Here is a 21,655-nt window from a genome sequence, read left to right on the forward strand (position 1 = left end):
GTTTTGTACACTGCTGAGGATTTTGTCCACTTCTCTCCACCTACACCGCAGATTTTCTGCTTTTTGTACCCTAGTTGATATGCAGTTGGATTTCCAGGAATATACTCTCGTTCTATTGAAAATTGACAATCAACGGCTCGATGGGTATCTCTACAGCAACTGATAGATCAAAGTTCAGTGGGTTCCATACTCCGGCTTATCAATCTCTGTCCAAGCTCACTCATGAGTGTGATAATACCACTCGCGCTTCACATTTGTAATGTTAATATCCGAAATGTGCATCCATGCAGTGTGACATTGCGGAAACAATGTTTTAGTGTAATTATGTAAGAGATCAAAGATCTTATACAGTCACCTTCCACGAAAAACAGAAGTAAAAGACAATTCCTTCTGAACCCTGGATCAAGCGGAGGAAACCATGAACAAATCGCAACTCCAATAATTTGACAACGGCACAAAAACACGAGCCAGAGATCCAAAACCTCTCACTATCTCCTGACCGAGCGAGTTACCATCTCTATGTTAATCGTGATCTCCTAATGAAAGAGGGTTATGGCCACCACAAGACTAATTTCAAGGCTCACTTTCTTTACAGACTATACAGCTATGGTGAGAAATGTTGCCATGGCATGAATGATCAATGCTCATGCTTGACGCGTGCCTTTAATATTCCAGGTATTGGAGGAGAGGCAGGCGGCCTATCTGCTGCGCTGGACATTGGAGGATACGGAGGCTGTGGTTGGTACATGCCCGACATGCTGGAGCCTTCGCCTCCATCGGAAGGAAACACAGGCACTATCTCGTCATTTCCTGGTCTTTCGCAAAATTTCATCGCTTTAAGGACATAGTTGTCATCGTGGAGCTCAAAAGGAGTGCTGCAATAATGTCAATGCACCATTTCAGTATGTTATTACTCAATAACATCTCTCATGTTTTGAAAGGGAAAATGACATTACATGATAAAATTGAAGTTGACACTGGCAGCATGCCACTAGGGCAGTGGCGGGCGTCACATTCAGCGAAAATCCAACTTATGAACATAAAAATGATATTAAAGGAAAGGTACATTGAGAGAAAAATGGGATGCTTCTTTATGACGATTTCATATCAACCGACGACATTTTTTTTAGCCAGGAGAGGCATGGAAAAATAGTTAAAAGAAAAACATTCAGTACAATTGGCAGAAGTCGCCGAAATCTCTGCTGCGTGATTATACAGATCAAGTTGCAGCATGCTAGTGCAGGTATGAACAATTGGTCGAGCAATCAAAAAATAAAGAAATTGCTCATATGGTTGTACCTGTTGAAATCAAAATGCACAAGCTGCATATCTTCTGATATTTCAACCTCAACAGTTGCATGAGGCCGGGTCTGCAATTTGCAAGGGGAAAAAAGGTGCTTTAGACTTCATCCTGGCATACCAATCAAGGAACTCGGCATGCATGAAAAACTTATCCATATAGATCCAGAGTGAAATTCTTTGAACTTGACCTTTCATCCATTAAGGTCATCTAGAATTGATATCTGGTAAGCAATATAATTAAAATTGATTGTTTAACATAAAAGAACAATTGCAATTCATAGGCTATGAGGTGACAGGTCACAAACTCTCTTCACAGCCCATCTGTCAATCAAATCTAATCATGCCAGAGAATGCATAATGAAACAAGGCAGTGCAGAACTCCAAGACTTCTTAAGAGATTGAATCTCCTGCACAGGCATTCCAATGGCCAAATAACCAGATGGGATGTCATGAATTCTTCAATATTTCATTAACCTATTAGAAGTTTGTATATCTTGTTGGGACTTTGGGTACAACGTAAACACGTTTTAACATTTCTAGACACTTATTTTCTTTTTGTAGATAATAAGAAAATTCTTCTTTTTCTTTTTCTATTAATATGATGAATCTTTATTTTGCTTCACCTTGGACAATATTATCACATCGGATCCACCAAGATTGAGTAATCTCATTTAAAGCACCATAGGGGAATATTTACACTTTCAGTGTTCAACTATCACATGTATGCCAATTAGTGGAGTCAAGGGATGAGCACATTCACCTGAACCAGAATAAATGGTAATGCAATGCCTCCACTTGGAGCATTTCCCGTACTAAACAGCTGCTCATTTCTCTGTATCAAGTTCTGTAGACCTACATACTTCATGTATAAACAGATAAAGTTGACGATGTTAGTGAACTAGCTCCACGGGTACCAAACAGAAATAGAGGCAGGCAAAACCAATTTCAGGCCAAAACATCAGGGGGGAAGATCTTTTACTTGTTCCTCCAGTTCCTGTAAATAGGCTGCTTTCTTTTCAATTCTATTTCTCAACCCATGACGCTCTGTCTGCATGGCGACAGCAAATGGCCAAGATAAGCCAATGGCAGAACTAAGGGTGGAGGGGGAGGGGAGGGGGGGTTGGTGGGTGGGGGAGGAGGGAAGAGAAAAGGGCAGTGATCATCCACTGTCAGGGAAAAATTGCAGAATTATATCACACCTTTAGTTCCTCAATGTCATTTAGGCTAGTTCGAGGCAGACCCTTCCACTGTATCTCCTTTTTGTCTTTGGATATAATATCCATCGCCATAAGAACATTCAGGGCATCATACACCCTTCGTCTTATATTTTTCTCATCATACTGTTGCTGTGAGAAAAAAGGTATCAAAGTTAGGAACTTAATCGGACAGATGTCATATTGTCCTTGCCATTTGCAGGATCTTTCTTCAAGACTCACAAACCTGATCAGGTGAAGCAGCACTATTGCCAGGATCAGCAAACTCAGCAACAAGTTCGTCAGCAACCTGGAAAGTGTTCCAAACTGTCAGATATCTCAGGGAAGAAGGCCATAAAACTTGAAACCAAAAAGCTGCTTTAATCAGAAGTGGTTTTGAACATGCACATAATAAGATCATTCATGCATGCTTTCAAGTGAAAACGAGACGCACAGATCGAATACTAAAGAGAGGTTTTGCATTAGCAGATGATGAGCACCAACAAGAATTGCAGAGCAATCAGTCCTCCAGAGCAGATTTACTCTCACAAAGTAACTTCATCTGGCTTAATTATAGAGAAATCAGATTTACACTTAATTTGTCATTCGTCAACAACACTAGAGACTCCTGACAGTAATTTTATTGAGAGACAGAAACCTATCTTCTATAGCAATTGGTCTCCCAATGTAGATATACTTAACCGAAAGTCCCCAAGAAAAGGAGCCGTATCGAATATTTTCCGTACAAGTAGAGCCAAATTTATGTCTCCCCTACCAGAATGAAGAGAGGAAAGCCCTAAATTTGTAATAGCTGACTAGCATCCATTACATCTGAAAATCTTACTAAAAAATGGTATTAGCACCAGATACGATACATCCGATTTCCTATGTTGTGAAAAAGCAAGAACGTATATATCGACCTTCATTCTGTTGACTCAACCCTATCCCTGCAACATGCCAAAAACCAGTTTATGCTTCTATTGCCAGATGATTATGGAATATCTCAGGGTCCTCTAGATGTAATTAACAGGCATATAGGCCAGCTTCATCATCAGGTACAAGACAAATTACGTCATCTCCTCCTTTTAGATAGAGAGTCAGGATTTAATTAAATATTATTTAGAGAGATATTCACCATTTAGTAGTCATAAGTAGTGGTTCAACCACTCGGACGAGCTTCTACCAATCAATAAAAGGGAAAAAACAGAGCTTCTAATTCTCCAGAAAGAAGTCAAATGCCAAACTGTCACTACTAATGTAAGTGCAAGCTGAATGAAGAATGTTTTTAGGGCCAGGACACCAGGGAGTTAACAGGTTTATTTCTGCAGAACTCAGTCTTAGCTGCTCTTTATGAAGTTCAAAATAAAGAAACAGTAGATTTGGACAGTAGTAACTTATCTATCACAATAGATGAACCTAGAGAGAAGAACATCACCACCCCTGACACATCACTCGATAAACGAAGCCATCCATTGAATAATGAGCAAAAAGGGGAAAGGACAAGAAAATAAAGAGCAAAAGATTGCATACAAAAACATAACACCCAATCCCTGCATTGGATAACGAGACCACAGATTGGTAATTTTTTTAGCTGTGTGCAGTTGTTTCGTGATGCAATTTGCTGTGAATGTTACATGTGTTTGACAAGACATCTTTTTAAGCATTAGCGCTCTGAAGAAGGTGAAAGCAACCTCCAAAGAAACAGCTGTCAGGTGTTTCGGTTTTAGGATGGTCCAACTTCCAAATATTTGACAAACAGTAAGCTGAAGGGAAACACCCCCTGATTAAAGCTGTAGATGTAAGCGACAGCTACTCTAAACACATGAAGAGGGTGCTGACTAGCTTATCTCTTTTAACATGAACTCCTACAGAGGTTGCAGTGAGGTTCCACGAATCAAATCGCACTATTTACTGAAGAAAATGAAGGAAATGGAAGGAACACCTTTTCCAGGCCAAATAAGGGAAGGAGTACAAAATATACCAAAACATCTAAAGGAAAGTGAAACCAAGAGAGGACGAACTCCAGAGAAACCAACTAGAAAAATCCAGAAAGCACAAGGAAAAAAAAATTCTCGGTTAAAAAATTCCACTCAGGCAATATTTTTGGTGACTAATGACAGAAGAAGGAAATGATGGGTCTAAGACAGTTATAATCATGCCAACAAAAGACTTTAAACTTCGGGTATTAAGTGTCACAGCAAAGACATGCTCTAAATTGACTTTAACATGCCAAGCAAGACACAATTACAAGTGAACATATCTGGTAGTTGAACATTCATTAGAAGTTGAGCCAAAATAAGTTTACCTTTGATTTGGAAGAGACCACTACAGGCGGCTTCTGATAGCTAAATCTTCTTGTTTGTTTCAATTTGTAAAATTGTTTTTTTGGTAAGGATTCAATTTGTAAAATTGTTCTCAGTAGATAAATCCTGTTTTTTGAAGATTTTAACTCACATCAAGTTGTTGAAGATTGGGTGAACAATCGAAGAGATCCCATGAGTTCTAGGATACAGGGGTAAGAATGGAGGAAGAGAAGGCCATTCTGTTAATGGCCATGGCTAGTTTGTCATGCAAAGAGGGAGGCCCTGTGGCATCTCCTCTGGCAGCGACAAAAGGAAAAAGGCTAACAAAGAAACATAAGGAACAAATTGTGAGGATAGTGGGGTAAGGCATTGTTTTTCATAATTGCGAAATCTATGCTTTTACATCATCGGAAAAGGAGATCATGTACCAAAAGGATAAAAAAATCAACTAAGCTTCTACTGACACCTATCCTAAAGAAGACAGCTAAACATCTGGATCATTATTATGAAAAGTTAATAAAAATTGGAAAATGACGTCAGAAGAAATGGAAAACAATAACTCTAGCCTTCCTTTGGAAGATGAGAACCGAGGACAAATGGAAGGGAAGAAGAGATTCACAATATGAAACTCTAGTGAAATTACAAAAGTTGAAAGACAAATCCAAAGAGCAAGAGAAGCAAAGAAAAAGATATCGAAGGAAGGTCATGATATTTTCTGAGAGAAACAATGTATGATAGGGCCTAAACCAAGAAACCAGGGGAAGGTCTAAGTAACCATTACAGGCTCCAACAATAAATCTCACCAAAAATTGCTTCTAATGTGACAAAATCCCCCATATTTCAGATAATGGCAACTACTAATGCTAAAACCACCACAATAGGCAAAAAGGTGCATTCCAATAACATCATCAAAAGCCCTTTTACAGGGGATATTAGCTACATGGATCCATCTACGATGTTTAGTACAATGTCTGAATAGACGAACACTCAAGGTCCTTAACGTAGATCATAAAATTCCACAATGCAAAGGAGAAAAGAAGTTTACTGACCTAGTCAGAATAATGAGAACACAGACTCTCATACATAATCAATGACACTAGTTGCAATGAATACAAACGCCTCAAATGCAGCGCGACACTTGTTGCAACTATGGAATGTATGCTGTACCCTACTATTCCACAAGTAATTGAATCATTATAGATGGATGTCACTTCTAGAATTAAGCAATGGGAGAAAATATCCTCAATATGTCCTCATTCTCGCACAAGCGGAAGAGAGCTCGACGGATTATTAGCTTGGTTGTGAACATTGCCATTGAAACACAAATATGACTCCAACTCAAACAAATAGCCGTACACATAGAAATCTGCGCTTACTTATACACGTATAGCAAGCCAAACAAAAGAAAGCAAATTAAAAAAACGTTAAACTGCCTGACCTCATTGTAAGTAGTTCTTCCCTTGCTTTCCACTTTTTCACACACTAAAAAACCAAAGCGATGAATGTATATTAATAAGAGGAAGTTATTCATAGGTGACTAATTAGCAACAGGCCTGTAAGCAGGAAAAGCGTCATAGGGTTATCACTCCCCATTCATGCCACAGAATACATTGTTTCTCAAAACAACAAGACAAGCAAAGGAATTATCAGAAAGTGTAGTAATCACCTTTCATGCTAAACTGGCGAAGTCCTCTTCCACTCTTATCACCAGCAGTTGCCCTTTGACCTCTCTTCTTCTTCTTGCCACTAAATAGAAACAGTCAATTTGTGAGTCTTCATGAGAAACTAAAACATGAAGTGATACCTCAAGCACAAAACAGAGATCAAACTTTGTGCATAGATAGAACTACTATATATGAACGCCCCTAATTCATGGAATGCCACTGGATTTCTCACTTCATCTTCGTGATACCAATAGTAAAAGCAGGAGTTGATTATCAAATGTTCATATCATGTGGTATATTTAGTCTTTAGACACATTCAAACAATTCCAACCACCAGACTGAATCTAGAGATTCAACTTAACTAAAAGGACCCAAAAAAAGTTCAAATTGCACGTATCACCAACGTTGTAAGCTGACATGTGACCTACTCTACACCAAAAACAGTATTGCAACTTCACGCATCAGAAGTTTCATAAGATCTAGCTTTCAGAAATTCCCAAATGTTCAGCCACAAAGAAGTTGATACCGGGTTCGCATTTCATCAAGAGCTTTCAAACATAACAGTACCACCCCAATTGTCTCAAGCATCACATCAACACAACACAATTCAGCTAAACAAAAGAAAGAACTCCCACTTACCCAACATCTCCCTGAGATCCAGCATCGTCGCCGTGAATGTCAAGGTGGTTTATGCGAAGCAAAGTACTCTCGCTCGCCGGAGTAGCCATGGCCTGCTCGCTGCGGCTCGATGGCGAACCCATGCTGCCGCTAGTCGACACCGATTGGCCGGAAACCGTGGTGCCCCACGACCTGCTGCCGCCCCCTCCACCGCTTCTGGGCACCACAGCCCCCGCCGCCGCCGCAGGGTTCCTCTCCACATCTTCTGTCTGATCGTGATTGTTATTACCGCTTCCAATCACCATCACTGCCTCTGCAAACGCCGCCAAAAATTGAAGCTTTCTACCAATAAGACAGTACCCGTACTAGTAAATTAAGGACAATTCAGGGGACCAAGATGCAAACTGACCGAACGAGAAGTTGGGATTGGAGGAGAACAAGGGTGAAGCATCACACGCAGCCCAGTTCAGCCCAGTGCCTTGTCTTCTTCTCTTTTTCGCTCCTCCTCTTCCTCTTCCCCTTTAACTCTCCTTTATCTTTCTTCGCTGTTTCCGAGTGATTCTGTGACCTTTTCTGGGTTGACACACTGAGTGAAAGAAAGAGAGCTTGATGGGGCGATCGAGAATGGGAAGTGGGTTTTGATCTGAGGGAAGGGGACAAGGGAGAGGGAAGTTACGAGAGAGGGAAAGATAGGTCAGGTGATGAACGAGGGTTCAACCACTTGGAAAAGAGGGAAAAGTTCATGCCTTTGGTACATTTGATTATTTTTTCATTATATATATATTTGTAAATATATATTCTAGATGCTTTTCTCTTTTGCGGTAGAGAAATTGTCCATCATTATTTTCACATTGGATTCTGGTCGATGTTTGCGTTACTCAAGTCGGCATTCTCGCTCGCTTTGTCCACTCTTGTTGTGCTTTCCTCTAAGGCGAATTCCTCTTCGATGCATTTAGCTTCGGCAAATCGCCGAGCTCTATTCATCTTCCGAGCAAGAGCTCTTGATAAGTGAGTTATTGCGCACTCTTTCAAGGATGACTACTTGCAAACAAACATCCTAATTGTCTTTGCACCTCTGCCTTCTTTATCACTAAGCAGTCATTTGGGGGTCTTAGCTGGTGATCCAACCTATTTCTCTCTCAATGATGAAGCTTATTCCCATAAGCTCACTAGCTAACATTGGCCCCTATTATTTGGAGGTTATAACTAGTATTCAAACTTTGCCTTGATTTGATACCGCTCTCGACTTCGATGTCAAAAACATACATGTCCATAATTTGCGCACCTCAACTTCAATTGCACATAAATTTTAATATGGATAGAGTGACGAGGCCTGTAAGTACGATTCGAAGCTCTTTTCAAAAACCGAGGCTCAAAGCGAAGGTTTCGTGGCCGTTTCTAGCCTCAAAATTCACTTTTTTGACACATCCTCGGCCAATTTACATAATCGAATCATTGCCACCACATTTTTTCACGTTTATTTGATTTTTAATTATTTTGTATTAGAATCTTTTATAGTTATTTTTTAAAAATTATTTCAAGCAAAAATATGGCCTGAACATCTCAGGCCCAATGGCCCCAGTCGGCATGGACCTATTCGGGCTTGCAAAATGTGTCTAGATTAGGCTAGGCCGGTCCTATCCTAATTCGTGGCGCTTCTTTTCTTGGGATGATCGTCGAGGCCAACAATGCAATCTAAAAGAGATGCTTAGACTATTTTAAAATAAACTTTCGATAAATTTGCATTGAATATTCAAAGTTAAACTTTGGCAGATGGAGAATCAGTTTAACAATAGCAGATGCAAGCTATTCCTATCAAACAGATGATAAAATGAACAAAGAGAAAGGAGAGAATTACAAATGGATATACGGTGAGTCGGCTCTTAACCATTCGTTTTACGGAAAACAACTTTCAGAAAATTATTTTCCGAAGTTTCCGGCTTTCGATTCGCAAAAAATAAATGAGCTAATGAAAATATTTTCACCCATAAAAAATGCATTCAAAAGTAGGGAAAATGAGTTCATCTTCCTCATCTTTTCTTCACCGACCCATTCACATTCCTTTTTCTTTTTCTTCTTTAAATTTTAAAAAATTCGATTTTTATTTGTAATTTTCTCTTTTCTCTTTACTTTTTTTTGTCTTTTTCTTTCTCCTACTTCCTCCTTCCTCTTCCGCTGGTCACCAGCCTTGGCGACGGCCCGTAGCCCAAGGATCGGCTTGCCCAAAGCCGGTGAGCTCGAGGCTCGATAAATCAAGGCAAGCTCGGGCTCGGTCAAGGCCGACGAGCCTCCACCCTAGCCGGCTTGTGGTGAGGCTTGCACAAGCGAGGGCTGGGGCTCGTCGGCCTCGGCCAAGCCTCAAACTTCTTGACTATGCTATTCCATCTTTTCAAGTTTTTCCCTCTCAAACTTCTTGCAACTAAATTATGGGAGAAGTGCTCTAATAACTTAATTATTCGTATTTTCTGGTAATTTCTTGTTCCGAAGAGATTCATCCAAAAAAAAAAAGTGCGAAATATAAAAAGTAACCGAAAAAATCCCTTCTGTGATGGAGTATTCTCTTTCGAAGTTTTGCCCTCCCAAAATTCTTGTAACAGGACAAATAACTAAGATTCTTACCAGAATATTCCTTTCAATAACGTTTTGAAGTGTTCCCTGTCAAACTTTTTTATTCCAGCTCAAAGTTTTGCAAAAATTGTTGATTTCAAGAGGACAAATAACGTCTCCCATTTCTTGCTCTCGAATTTTTTAGTAATTTTATGTCTGTCAAAAGATTCGTTTAGTTATATTTATAGTTATATATAACTATAACTAGAACTAGAACTATAACTATAGCTAGTTTGTTCTTTTATTCATTACCTTCCTCTATGTGTACAATTTTACGACTAACCCACCAACCACCTAGCGGTAAGCATGGCCCGAGTTGGTCCGGTTCCCTTAGTAATTGGGGACCGGATCAGTGGTCCCCGTCCCAGTTTTTGGAGTTGGGGATTGGATCAGAATTCCCTGGAATCGGACTGATTAATCTAGTCCGATTCTCGAGCGATCCAATGAAATCGGTAAATAATGGTCCTTTGAAAAAATTATATCGTACCTTTAAAGAATTTTTGTTAGATTATTTTACGTCTTAGTTTTAAATTGCCAAAAAAAAGAAAAGAAAAATAGCAAGTTTTCGTTCTCTTCGATGGACAATTCCTACACGGCAAGAGGAAACATTTTGCAGTTAGATTACCAATATTCGGAAATATTAAACAAGCGTCAATTTGACAGTAGTCGACTTCGGAATATTGGAGGATATAATCCAATAACAATGCTTATGCAATGAATAGAGGATAGAGAAAGGAACCAAAACTCCTTCTCACAACCTTGAAGTTGTCTTGTAGATCAATCAAACGAACTGTGTAGAATTTCACCGAGTCAAATCCAAACTAACACAGGCTAAGAACAAGTTGCAGTCGACGATAGCGAAACCTCCCTCTCTCTCTTCTGGGTAAGAGCATGCCCTATTCATGGTGATAGTTTACTCTAAAAATCCTAAATCATTGTTTTTCATTCCTCTCATGACGTCTCAACCTTTCCGGAGTGGATTACCCTTGGGGTCCCCCTTCTTCTTTGATCTTTCTCTCCTCTCCACCCTCATTTTCCTGTGCTGAAGTAGTAGATATAGGAAAATGGTGATGTTATTTTTTACTACTATGAAATTTCTTACATGACCAGCAACATCACATAGCCCAGACCTCTCTCATTGCCTGAATGTACCAGATTAGACCAAAATTTCCCCTAACCCTAATTCTCTGGGCCGCCACTCTGCACAAGGGCTCCCTTCATTCAAATGTCCCCCCCTCTTCCACTGATTTCACAATAACACAGAAGCAACACGACGATTCCTTCTTGGTGTCATAGGGAGTTGACAGCTAGTGGCTTGGGTTATCTGGACTTGGGACTCCCCACCCAGTTCATTTTCATTTCAGCCGCAACCTGCAGGGGGCGTTTGACTGGATTTTGTTAAGGTGTGTTCCTGTGATAAAATAGAAAGCAAAATGGAGGGTGAGAAGCCACCGGGGGATATATGAAGATTTTGAGCTGGAATTGTCAGGGGTTGGGCACTCCTCTGACGTTTCAGGCATTGAGAGCCCTATTGGCTCATGGAAGACCCAATTTGGTTCTCTTGATGGAGACAAAAAATGAGGAAACCATTGTGGATCGTATTAGATGACGTCTTAATTTTCAGAACTCAATGTTGGTGCACCCTCAGGGGATAGTAGGGGATTTAGCAATCATGTGGACTGCGGAGGTGTCAATTGAATGATTTCTAGCACTAAGGAGCACGTTGATACTATTAGCAAAGACCCGAAAAGTGGAGGTAAGATGAGAATTACCTTTCTCCATGCATCCACAATCTTTTAGGAGAGACTTTTACTGTGGCAGCATTTATCCACCATCCATGCCAGCAATCAATTCCCTTGGATCTGCATGGGTGCTTTCAATGAGACTCTCTACGAGTGGGAGAAGGTAGGGAATAGGGAAGTGGATCATTACAGATTCATTGCTTTCAGAGAACTACTTTACGATTACTGTCTAATGGGTATCGAGAGTAAGGTCTGCACTTTCACTTGGGCAAACAAAAGAGATGGACTAGTCCTGGTGGAAAAGAGATTAGATAGGATCCTATGCAACGCAGATTGGAGGGTATTATTCCCTAATGCCGAAGTCATTGCCTTACTAGCTATCGGCTCCTACCATAGCCCTCTACTTCTTTTTTTGCATCTGGCTTGTGTGAAGAGGAAAAAAGGATTCAAATTTGAAGCTTTCTGGCTAAATGATCAGGATTGTAGTGAAATTATCAAAATGTTTTGGCTCAGTCCTTATTCAGCATCAGGGGACTTTTCAGGGAAAGTGAATGGGGTTTCTGAGGAACTTACCACGTGGAGTAAAAGGAAATTTTCTAACGCTTCTCATCAGATTGAAGTGTTGAAAAAGAAACTTATGAAAATTACTAATAGAACAACATGGGCTTTTTGAAAGTAACCAAGAAATGGTGGAATAAATGAAAAACTCTTGAGGCAGGAAGAAATGCATTGGGGCCTAAGTTCATAGATAAACTGGCTAAAATGGGGGGATCGGAATACTAACTTCTTTGTTTGCTCATAACTTCTTTTTCCAAGACAATCTTTTTGTCTGAGATTTGGACATTAATGTGCCTATTCCAAATTATTTCCTGTAGTAGATCGTGACTAGATGATATTTGTGCTTCTGGCTTGGGAGACAGTGAGTCTGGCTATACAGGTAACTTTAGCACTTTTGTTGCTCAAGCATGACTATTATATAGAATTTGCAAAGATGACAATTGTTAGGAGCACTTTGTTGCTGATTAGATATATGTATTTCCTCATTGGAGAGTATATGTGAGAACTACTTGCTAAAAGAATGGAGCTCTTATTTCGGTCAATCGGTTCGTGTATTTCTATGTTTTTATCAAATCGGACTCATCATATGTTAGTTTGAATTTAGTAATGGGGAAACAGATACTGTTGAAGTCAATTGCTGAGCTGCTTTTAGTATTCATAGTGTCGATTTCATAGTGTCTATAATTTATTGGTTCCCTCTTCACTTAAATATGTTTCTCATTCCAAACGAATTATGAATTGCAAATATGGTGCATATCAATTCATGGATCTCATGTCTCACTTTAGGTCACTATATTGTGATATATGGCTATGATGTAGACAAAAATGAATTTGAGATAAGAGATCTTGCCGGTTCTAGGTATCTATTTGATTCTTTAGCTCTCCAGTTTCTTCTTGATGGAAAAAGACTCATGCTATGTCTTGGAGATTAGCTACTACTTTTCTTCTTCGAAGTGATTACCATTTTCCATAGTTGTTATGTTACTCCGCCTCTCAACTGTGATGCTAGAAGGACATAAAGCTATCCAATCATATTGTGTAGATAAAATGGTATCTTTTTTGTTCTGATTAATTTATCTTTTCTATGGACATGAGGTTCTAAAATTTGACTGAGGAAGCCACTAGAACATCCATCCATTGTGATTTTTGCTGCATTGAACATGGTTTTGCCGAAATTGTTGCTGTTTTTTTGAAGTCGTTGCATCAATTACTTTGCACGTGCAAAGTTAACCGATGGCTGAGTTAGAGGTAATTCATCACTCATACTATGAGAGATATATTTTTCTTTCTTAAGTAATGGATGAGATGTTATTTTGCTTGTAAAAGCACTATGTTAAATATTTTTTGTTCTTTTCGTTGCAAAATGAAACTTGCCATCTTTCATATGTAATGCGAGATTTGGAGAAAAGTTATGAGCCTGCAGTAGGTATCATTGTTCAAATGAACTTGAAGCATATAATGATTATGTGGCTTATGCAATTGGCAAAGAATTTGGAGTGAGGAAGGGTAAGGTGGTTAGAAATGCTAAAGGAGAAATAACCCGACGAACATTTGTGTGTAACTGTGAGGGGTGTTCTACAAGTGTATTCGATAAAGAAATGAAATATGACAGGTTTGAAGTTAGATGCGGCTGTCTTGCTCATATCAAATTTAAGGTGGATAACGGTGTCTATGAATCAATTGTGGAGCTTTTGTGTGGAGAGGGAGAGATACAATTTCCACTCTAGGGCTAATCTCACTTGAAGAGAAAAAAGTTCCCCCAAAACAGAAGGTTCAACAGTCCTTTCTAAGATCTATTGTTGTACATTTTGAGCTTTATTAAGACCTTTATTGTTGCAGGTTAAACTTAATGAGTTTGTGAATCCTGGTAAAGCAATTGCGATTACAGGATCGAGATTACAGGAATCCGTTAGACATATACCCTAAAGCAATTGTGTAATAATTACTTGTTAGGGATTTCAGTTGTACTTTCAATTTCATATTTAATTAATGGCAAAGACATATTCATTCATTTGTCAATTATTTACATATATGAATAAATTCTATAAGATCTATTATGACTTGACCTATTCTTAAGACGTTGAGAATATGTGCGATGGGTTTACAGTTAGATCGAATCTTTAAACTATTCCCGGTCGATGGATCATTGAATGGATATCAATAATCCTGTAGAAACCGGTGTGTTCTTAACTTCACCATTAAGTATTGGATACTTAAGGGAATAACGAGTTACAAGTCATTAGGTATTGCGATGCCCGAGTTAGAACACACGTGCTTGTACCGGACAAGTTCATGGAACGTGACATGCTTTGAACAATTAGCAACATGGAAGCTTTTAGCGTGGTCAATATCTAATCTTTCATGCTCTGGTCTTGTGTAAATAATCCTTAGACCTGAGGCACAATGTTGACTTGTGTGTTGGATGGCTATGGTTCACAAGTGCGCATATTGGCGGTTCATCGATCTGTCTTTGTACTTGATGGTCATAGTTCATGCACATACGAAGTCACATGAGTGCGTAAAACAGAATCTGTCTCCTTGTTACATGTAAGGTATGATGTCCTATGCGATCTAATTATGACAATGCATTTAAATCCTCGGTCGGGGTTGTAACCGAGAATAAAATGTTTATGTATTGTATAAATGCACGTTGATTGGATTTGTACATATGATCGAATTGGTGGCTTGATAAATATTTCGTGATCTTTGTTCGATCGGGATATAGTAAGATAGAGGGATTGAATTACACTGTAGCCAAAATTGATGAATTCATTATATTCTTAAAGCATTCACACTGCCTGGGTAGCCATAACATATTTCTATATATCATTCATGGCTTGTAGGACCTAGAGGTTAATAGGGACAACCAATTCTCCCGAAAATATTAATGTGTTAATGCATATCTTACTTGCCACTCAATGATGAACCTAGGGATGCCACACACCATAACTAATACATGACGACATTGAATGGGAAAGACAACATTGCAAATATGTTTGCAATCACGGCTATCGAATAGTCGGGCTGAAATTAGATTAAATATGATTTAATTTAATTCTTATTTTTGGTTATGGACTACGTGCATAAGATGCACACGTACGCTCAAAGTGGATACATATTGATGTGCCCAAAATACACACATGTGGTTGCACTATTATAAATTAATTAAAATGCATTATATATGATTTGATGTATATATAGTGTTGCACGCATTTGAGATGTGCGTGCAACACTAATGGTCAGCATAATGAGTTGTTATGCTGACCAAGTGCATGTAGTGTAAGCATACGGTCAACAAAAGTTGCCGGCCGTGTGCTTGTTTGCCCATGAGTAGGTCGTGTGCCACATTCGTACAATCTGCAAAGTGTGTATGCCCACGATCAGCAACGGTTGATGATCGTGTAAACGCAAGTGTGATCGCGTGAGTAAAAAAGAGTGAACGAGAGGAAAAGATTTTTCTCTCCCGAGTGTGCATTGTGAGAGTGTAGAGAAAAGTGATCAGAAAATTGTTCTCTCTATCCTTTCTCTTGTGACCAAAAGATTAAGAGTGCGGAGAGTTATCTTCACAATATTGCTAGTACAATTAAATGTAGTGATTATCCGCGTCCTCTTTCTCCCGTTTGTCATACGATTGGTGGTGCGTCCGAACTAGAGGTTAGGCACTTGTCGAACTCGAATTAAAGAACATCCGAGCAAGTCATTTAATGCATGTTTCAAAAGGAAATTCGTTTAATCCCTTCATGTTAATTGATTTTTTTTTATTGAAACACACGAATAACGCCTATGGAGGTATATGTATGGGTTTTTATTTTCGCTGCGTTTACATTTTATTTTTGGCTATGCATGTTACGTATATCCCAACAAGTAGTATCGAGCCAATCCTTAGGCGTTTTTGTGCGTTCAATTGATTTAGGTTCATAATAATTTTTGCGTTCCAATGGCCAATTTAATTTTAGTGAATTGTTAGCTCTTACGTGGCCAATAGAAGTTGATTATTTTATATGATAAATTAATCAACATAGCAAAAATTGGGACTAAATCAATTTTGAATTGAAAATCTGTAGTTAGTTTTATATTACGTATGAATTCTGCAAAAATGATTCGCGGCTACGAATCTAGTGGCGAGAACGCTATTGCTGCTTAGAATTACGAACGTGAAATTTGTTTTGTCGGCATTAATTTCTTGATGTGGCTTGCATTGTTTGACCATGAATTTGATTCAATGTAGAATTTATTTGTCCCTTTCGAAGCTTTAAATTATGAATTTATTGTTCACGTGAAAAGGGTGATGATCATGGAAAAACCCATAATCAATGTGATTGATGTGCGAATGAATGTGTGATGATTACAAGTATTTTTTGGATTGTAATTATTAAATGGAGGCTGGTCCTTCTTTTATTTTTCATGTAATTTTTATTTTTAGTGTAGCTTAGCCTAGTCAATTGTTGATGTAAATGCTATGAGGGTTATGTGGAGGAGACATTAAGCTAGAGAGCTCTATGGGCCCGGTTCGTGAAGAGTTCGAGGAATTAAGAAGAAGTGAAGAGCAGTTGTCACATCTCGAATTTTCATAGTTAGATAGTAAAATAAACCCTATTGATATATCTTTTGAGAAATTCTTCGGGAAAGCTATCTAGAAATTCTACATGAGTTATTTTGATATTTCATAAAGAAACAATTGCTTGGCTTGTTTAGGGAATTTTCCAAAAAGGGCATTGGAAAGATATAATAGTATGTATAGCTCATGAATTGATATTATAAAATAAATAAACCAATGTTATGCTAAATTGAACTAACAGTAAGTCAATTTTTAAGAATGAGGTCAATGCTAGGTCAACGATAAATTAATTTTCTAAAGAAAATGATGAAGTCAATGTTAAGTCAATGCTAAGTCAACAATAAGTCAATTTTCTAAGAAATAAGATTAATGTCATTTTCATGTATTAAATGAGGTTTATTAATTAACTATACAAATGGACCAATTAAATAAGGATAAGTGGCTGCCATAGAGACTTAAGTTAACAGCTTAAACAAATGGAGCAATAAGAGGCAAGCTCATTAATAAAACTTGGGGATTAAGTTAGAAAAGTCAAGTATCATGATGTTCTAAAGGATAAGATCAATGTCACTTTCATGCATTAAATAAGGTTCATTAATTATGTAACAAATGGACCAATCGAATAACGAAAAATGACTATTTTAGGAACCTAGGATAATAGCCTAAACAAATGGATCAATAGAAAGCAAGCTCATTAATGAAATTTAGGAAATAAGTTAGAAAAAGTCAAATGCTATAAATGTGTTCATATCTATAGAGAAACTTGATGAGCAAGTTGTTAATAAAGAAAATTGAAAAAGAAGTAGAAAACAATAAATATATTCTAATTACCATGAATGAAATTACATTAGCAGGATTAGTAAAGTTAATATGCTCTCCAATATGGTAAAATGAAATGTCATTAATAACCGAATTAAAATATTTTATTGGAAATTTATAAAAAGAGATGAAGCTTGATGACACAAGCACAAATTACGGCACGTCAACCGGCTTGTCGGTGCGAGGCAACCGTCGGCCCACGCTACCATGAGGGATGGCATGAGCTTGGGTGACTCCCTATGGGCGGCGCCGATGGCTGTTGTCCCTTGACAGAAGTCGATTGTATTCCGAACTAGCTAATCATCTTTAATTAGTTAAGGTTAATTTAAAGATAGTTAGCTCTATCTAATTACTAAACCAATTGATTAAGATTGTAATTAAGATGATTAAAGCTTCTTGAACATTTGGACCAATGAAAAATTGCCAATAACCTATCCTAGGACCAAGATGACAAGTGGACCAATAGAAAAATGGTAAGTAGCTAAAAGACAAGGCTATGTGATTAGGCTTGCTAGGTGGCCTCTCATTAGAATGATAAGTTCTATTTATAAATAAGGTCTTGAATTCTACAAACTTCTTCATTAAAATGTTTGACTTTTAGGGGAAAATTTCATTATTATATCCTTGAGAAATTTCTAGAGCAAGATCATAGGATTGCTCCAAATAGGATGGTCCCCCTATTGAAAACTAGCCAACACTTTCTCTCTTCTTGCCCTTTCTTTGGTCGACCACCTCTCTCTTTCCTCTCCTCTTATCGCTTCAAATTCCATCACCCTGCTGCCTTACCACCTCATCGCTCCGCACGCTAGCGCCACCTCATCGTTCTATCGCCTCAAGCAACATGCCCGCCACCTCATCCGCGGCCAAGTACGCCATCACCGTTTCATTGTTATTACTTAGTTTTATTAAAGCAGTAATTCGAAAAGAGGTAAATGAGATTTCTAGATCTAATACGATAATATTCATTTATTACTTGATTTGGCGTTGTATTTTGGTATGATTGCATGCGTTTATGTATTTTATGGCATTAATGACAAGTTTTTAGTTAAAATTGCATGGAAAGGAGTTTGAGGACGCCGAGTGGAGAATAATCAAAGACGGAATAAGAATTGCCAAGGCCAACCGGATCGGTAAAGGACCGATCCCGGACTTGGTTGGGTCCGGAACAGGTTCCACTCGGCTTGAACAGAATCGGTTCGATTTTGTTATGCGAAATTGGGTCGGTCTGGATGGGGTCCAGACAAGACCGATTCGGTTTAGCCTGTCCAGACGCAAATTGGGGTTGATCGGTCCGGTCTTGGATGGTTCCAATATTCGATTTGGTTTTAAGCTTCGACGGAATAGTTTGTCGGATTTGAAACAATTCAATTAAACCCTTATCATGCCTTCGTTCCAACATTTTTGCAACGTTGGATAACATGAAAAGATAATAACCAGTGCATGCTTGCTAGATTGTGGATTGGCATTAAAAGACATTTACGGGCCTCAATTAGCTTGAGAAGTTATGGGGTAGGGCTCAAGGGTAAACGACGTATTTATCAAGTAACCGTTGCTCACAACAACAAAAAAGCAAGTGCCATCATCCACCAAAAGTTTACTTGAGGCGATGGCATAGACATCGTTTATCATTATCAAGTGATTCAACTCATGTGCCGTTGGTCACATAAAGTGTCAACATTGCCTAGTACCAGAAGTCTCGAAATAACCTTGAGAACAAGGATGCTCGATAAGTGAAAAGAAAAGTAAATGCATTAGTGTATGTTTTCCTTACATGAAAAGGATTCGATTGGGAAAAGTACATGCTTTGTTGCATCTTTGATTTACATGAAAATGATTCGATTGATGATGCTTGGCATTCTTGAAACTAATCACAAGATAGCTTCGTGTCAAATATTTTTACACCGCCGAGGTGAGTACTATTATGATATTCCTATCTTAGTCTAGAAATTTCATTTACTGGACTATTTGCTCACCCCAATATTTTTCGGGAAAGAAAATGGAGTTTCCACGAGATCCACTATTTAGGTATCCTGTCCGTATGACTCACCTCCGCCGATGTAGAAACCGGCCTCACATATGTCCGTATCATTGCAACCGTATGGATCGATGTGGAACCGGCACACTAGATACCCATTGAGTTCATCTCGTGGCATGAACAAATGCCGGAGGACATGACGAGAGGACCACTGCGAAATCTTAATATCCATGGCTCATCTAGACCTCAAGGTAGAGCAACATCGTGAAGTAGGGCTTGCTAAGAAGTAGGGTCATCTTGTCCTCTAATGAGTAGATGGTATAGCGGATCGGTAAGATGCATGAATGATCGGATAGCCTCTAATATTTTTTGGTATATAAGATAAGTTGGGAGGTGAAGTGCTATGGGTATATGAGGATGTTTGACATGTGTAGCTTTCATAGATTTTGGATTGTAAAATAGAATAGGAAAGCTAGATTTGATATGAAGAGTATTAAGCGATGTGCAAATGGTATGGGCTGCCCACTATATAATACTAAGAAGGTTTGTAAATGACATAGAAGCTGCTATGTTGACTAAGTAGATGGGGTAGTAAATCCACTACCTTTAAGAATAAAAGTTGACAAAAAATAAGGAATTATACTAGAATTAAATTTAGTGTCATATAGTTGAGAAGTCTGTAGAACTAACACCTAAGGGTCATTAAGCAACTCTAAAAGAGAAAGACACTCTTGGAAATTGAATTAGAAAATTAGATGTCTAAGATAAATAAATAATGGGGTAGGTCCTGGGATTGTTACAGCAACTCTCCATTATTAAAACATTATAATGGTTAAATGTGATCTCATTGGCTCGAGACCCATTAAACCATAATTCCATGATCACCGCATAAGATAGATGTTTATACGTTTGATATCTATTTATTTATTATGTTTATGTGAGCATGTTAAACAAGTTAATGTACAAAGTGAGACCTTTAATAATGATTGAAACCTCCTTAAAAATAATATTAAGTCGTAACAAGTTTTGGATTTGTGCCCTTCCGTCATCGTGATTTGATCCTATATTATAGTGGTTGATTGATCGGCTATGTATATATAGGGGTCAATTGTCATTCATAAAAATGAACCACTCCATTAAGCATATGATGTTATGGGTTTAAAGTTGAACGATTTTCAATAACTGTTAGGTGAGAGGATCGTTTGTGTTTTCAATGCTTGTATGAGATGATGGGTTAGACTTAACTATGATCATGAAGTCAATAATCGTTAGGTGAGATTTTCATGGTCTAGAGGCCGAAGTTATGATTGGAACTCACATACAATGCGTTGAATAAGTTGATTTACTCACTAAGTTCATAAAATTCCAATAACTGTCATGTGAGCTAAACTATAAGCTGGTGGGACTTCGATCCCCACTAGTAATCTTTATCCAACAAAGATTGCCGTTTCCTATTTTAAGGAGTATGTGATCCGAATATAAATATAGTGGGAGGCTCTATTTCATTTAAAGGCCAAAATGAAATAGTTATTTTGAAAGACAACGGCTAACAATTTTTTTTCTACACCGATAGTTATTACTCCGAAAATGGTAAACACAAACCCGCTTGCTTCAATATTTGACAAGAATTGTTTGATTGGACCCAATTTCACTAATCGGGTGAGCAATTTGAGAATTGTTCTCAATTAAAAAAAAAACTCAGGTATGTGCATGATGAAAAAATGACAACCTCCTTTCTTGAGGGTGGAACCCAAGAGGAACGCATCACTTATGATAAATGGCATGATGATGACTTAAAAGTTAGGTTATATATGCTTGCTTCAATGAATAATGAATTTCGGAAGACATATAAAGCAATGGAAGATGTTAGGTCGATCATATTGCAATGTAAGGAATTCTTTGATGAGAATGGTCGAATCTCTAGATATGAGATATTTAAGGCTTTGTACCGTATGCGGATAGCTGAGGGATCATCGGTTAATGATCATGTTTTGAAAATGATTTGGCACATAGAAGAATTAGCTAGGATGAATCTTATCATGGATAATGATTTAACCGTGGATTTGATCTTTCAATCTTTACCCGATTCCTTCTCTAGTTTTGTCCAAAACTTCCACATGCATAAGATGGAGAAAACTCTTGTTGAGTTACGTAGCATGCTGGTAGTTTATGAGAAGGAAATTCACAACACGAAGTCAAATGTAGTGGCTATGGCTAAGGTTAAGGCTTTTCTTCAAAAAGTAAGACTGTTTTGAAGAAAAAGAAATGTAAGAAGCCTTTGAAAGTTGCTATGCAAGTTAAGCCCAAGGTTGAAAA

At 38.2% G+C, this 21,655-nt stretch overlaps 1 protein-coding gene across 1 annotated transcript; it reads right to left on the minus strand.

The window, feature by feature from the left end:
- Positions 1-268: 268 nt before the first annotated feature.
- On the minus strand, positions 269-7,838 carry LOC115735129 (transcription factor-like protein DPB). Its single transcript, XM_030666227.2, has 10 exons — positions 7,492-7,838; positions 7,102-7,394; positions 6,465-6,544; positions 6,237-6,280; positions 2,743-2,805; positions 2,502-2,648; positions 2,282-2,350; positions 2,063-2,161; positions 1,300-1,370; positions 269-875 (listed from the first exon to the last, which is right to left on the minus strand). The coding sequence occupies exons 2-10, from the start codon at positions 7,383-7,385 to the stop codon at positions 638-640; spliced, it is 1,095 nt and encodes a 364-aa protein (XP_030522087.1). The 5' UTR covers positions 7,386-7,394; positions 7,492-7,838; the 3' UTR covers positions 269-637.
- Between the last annotated feature and the right edge of the window lie 13,817 nt (positions 7,839-21,655).

Source organism: Rhodamnia argentea, chromosome 10 (genome assembly GCF_020921035.1).
Source record: "Rhodamnia argentea isolate NSW1041297 chromosome 10, ASM2092103v1, whole genome shotgun sequence".
NCBI classification, from domain to species: Eukaryota; Viridiplantae; Streptophyta; class Magnoliopsida; order Myrtales; family Myrtaceae; genus Rhodamnia; species Rhodamnia argentea.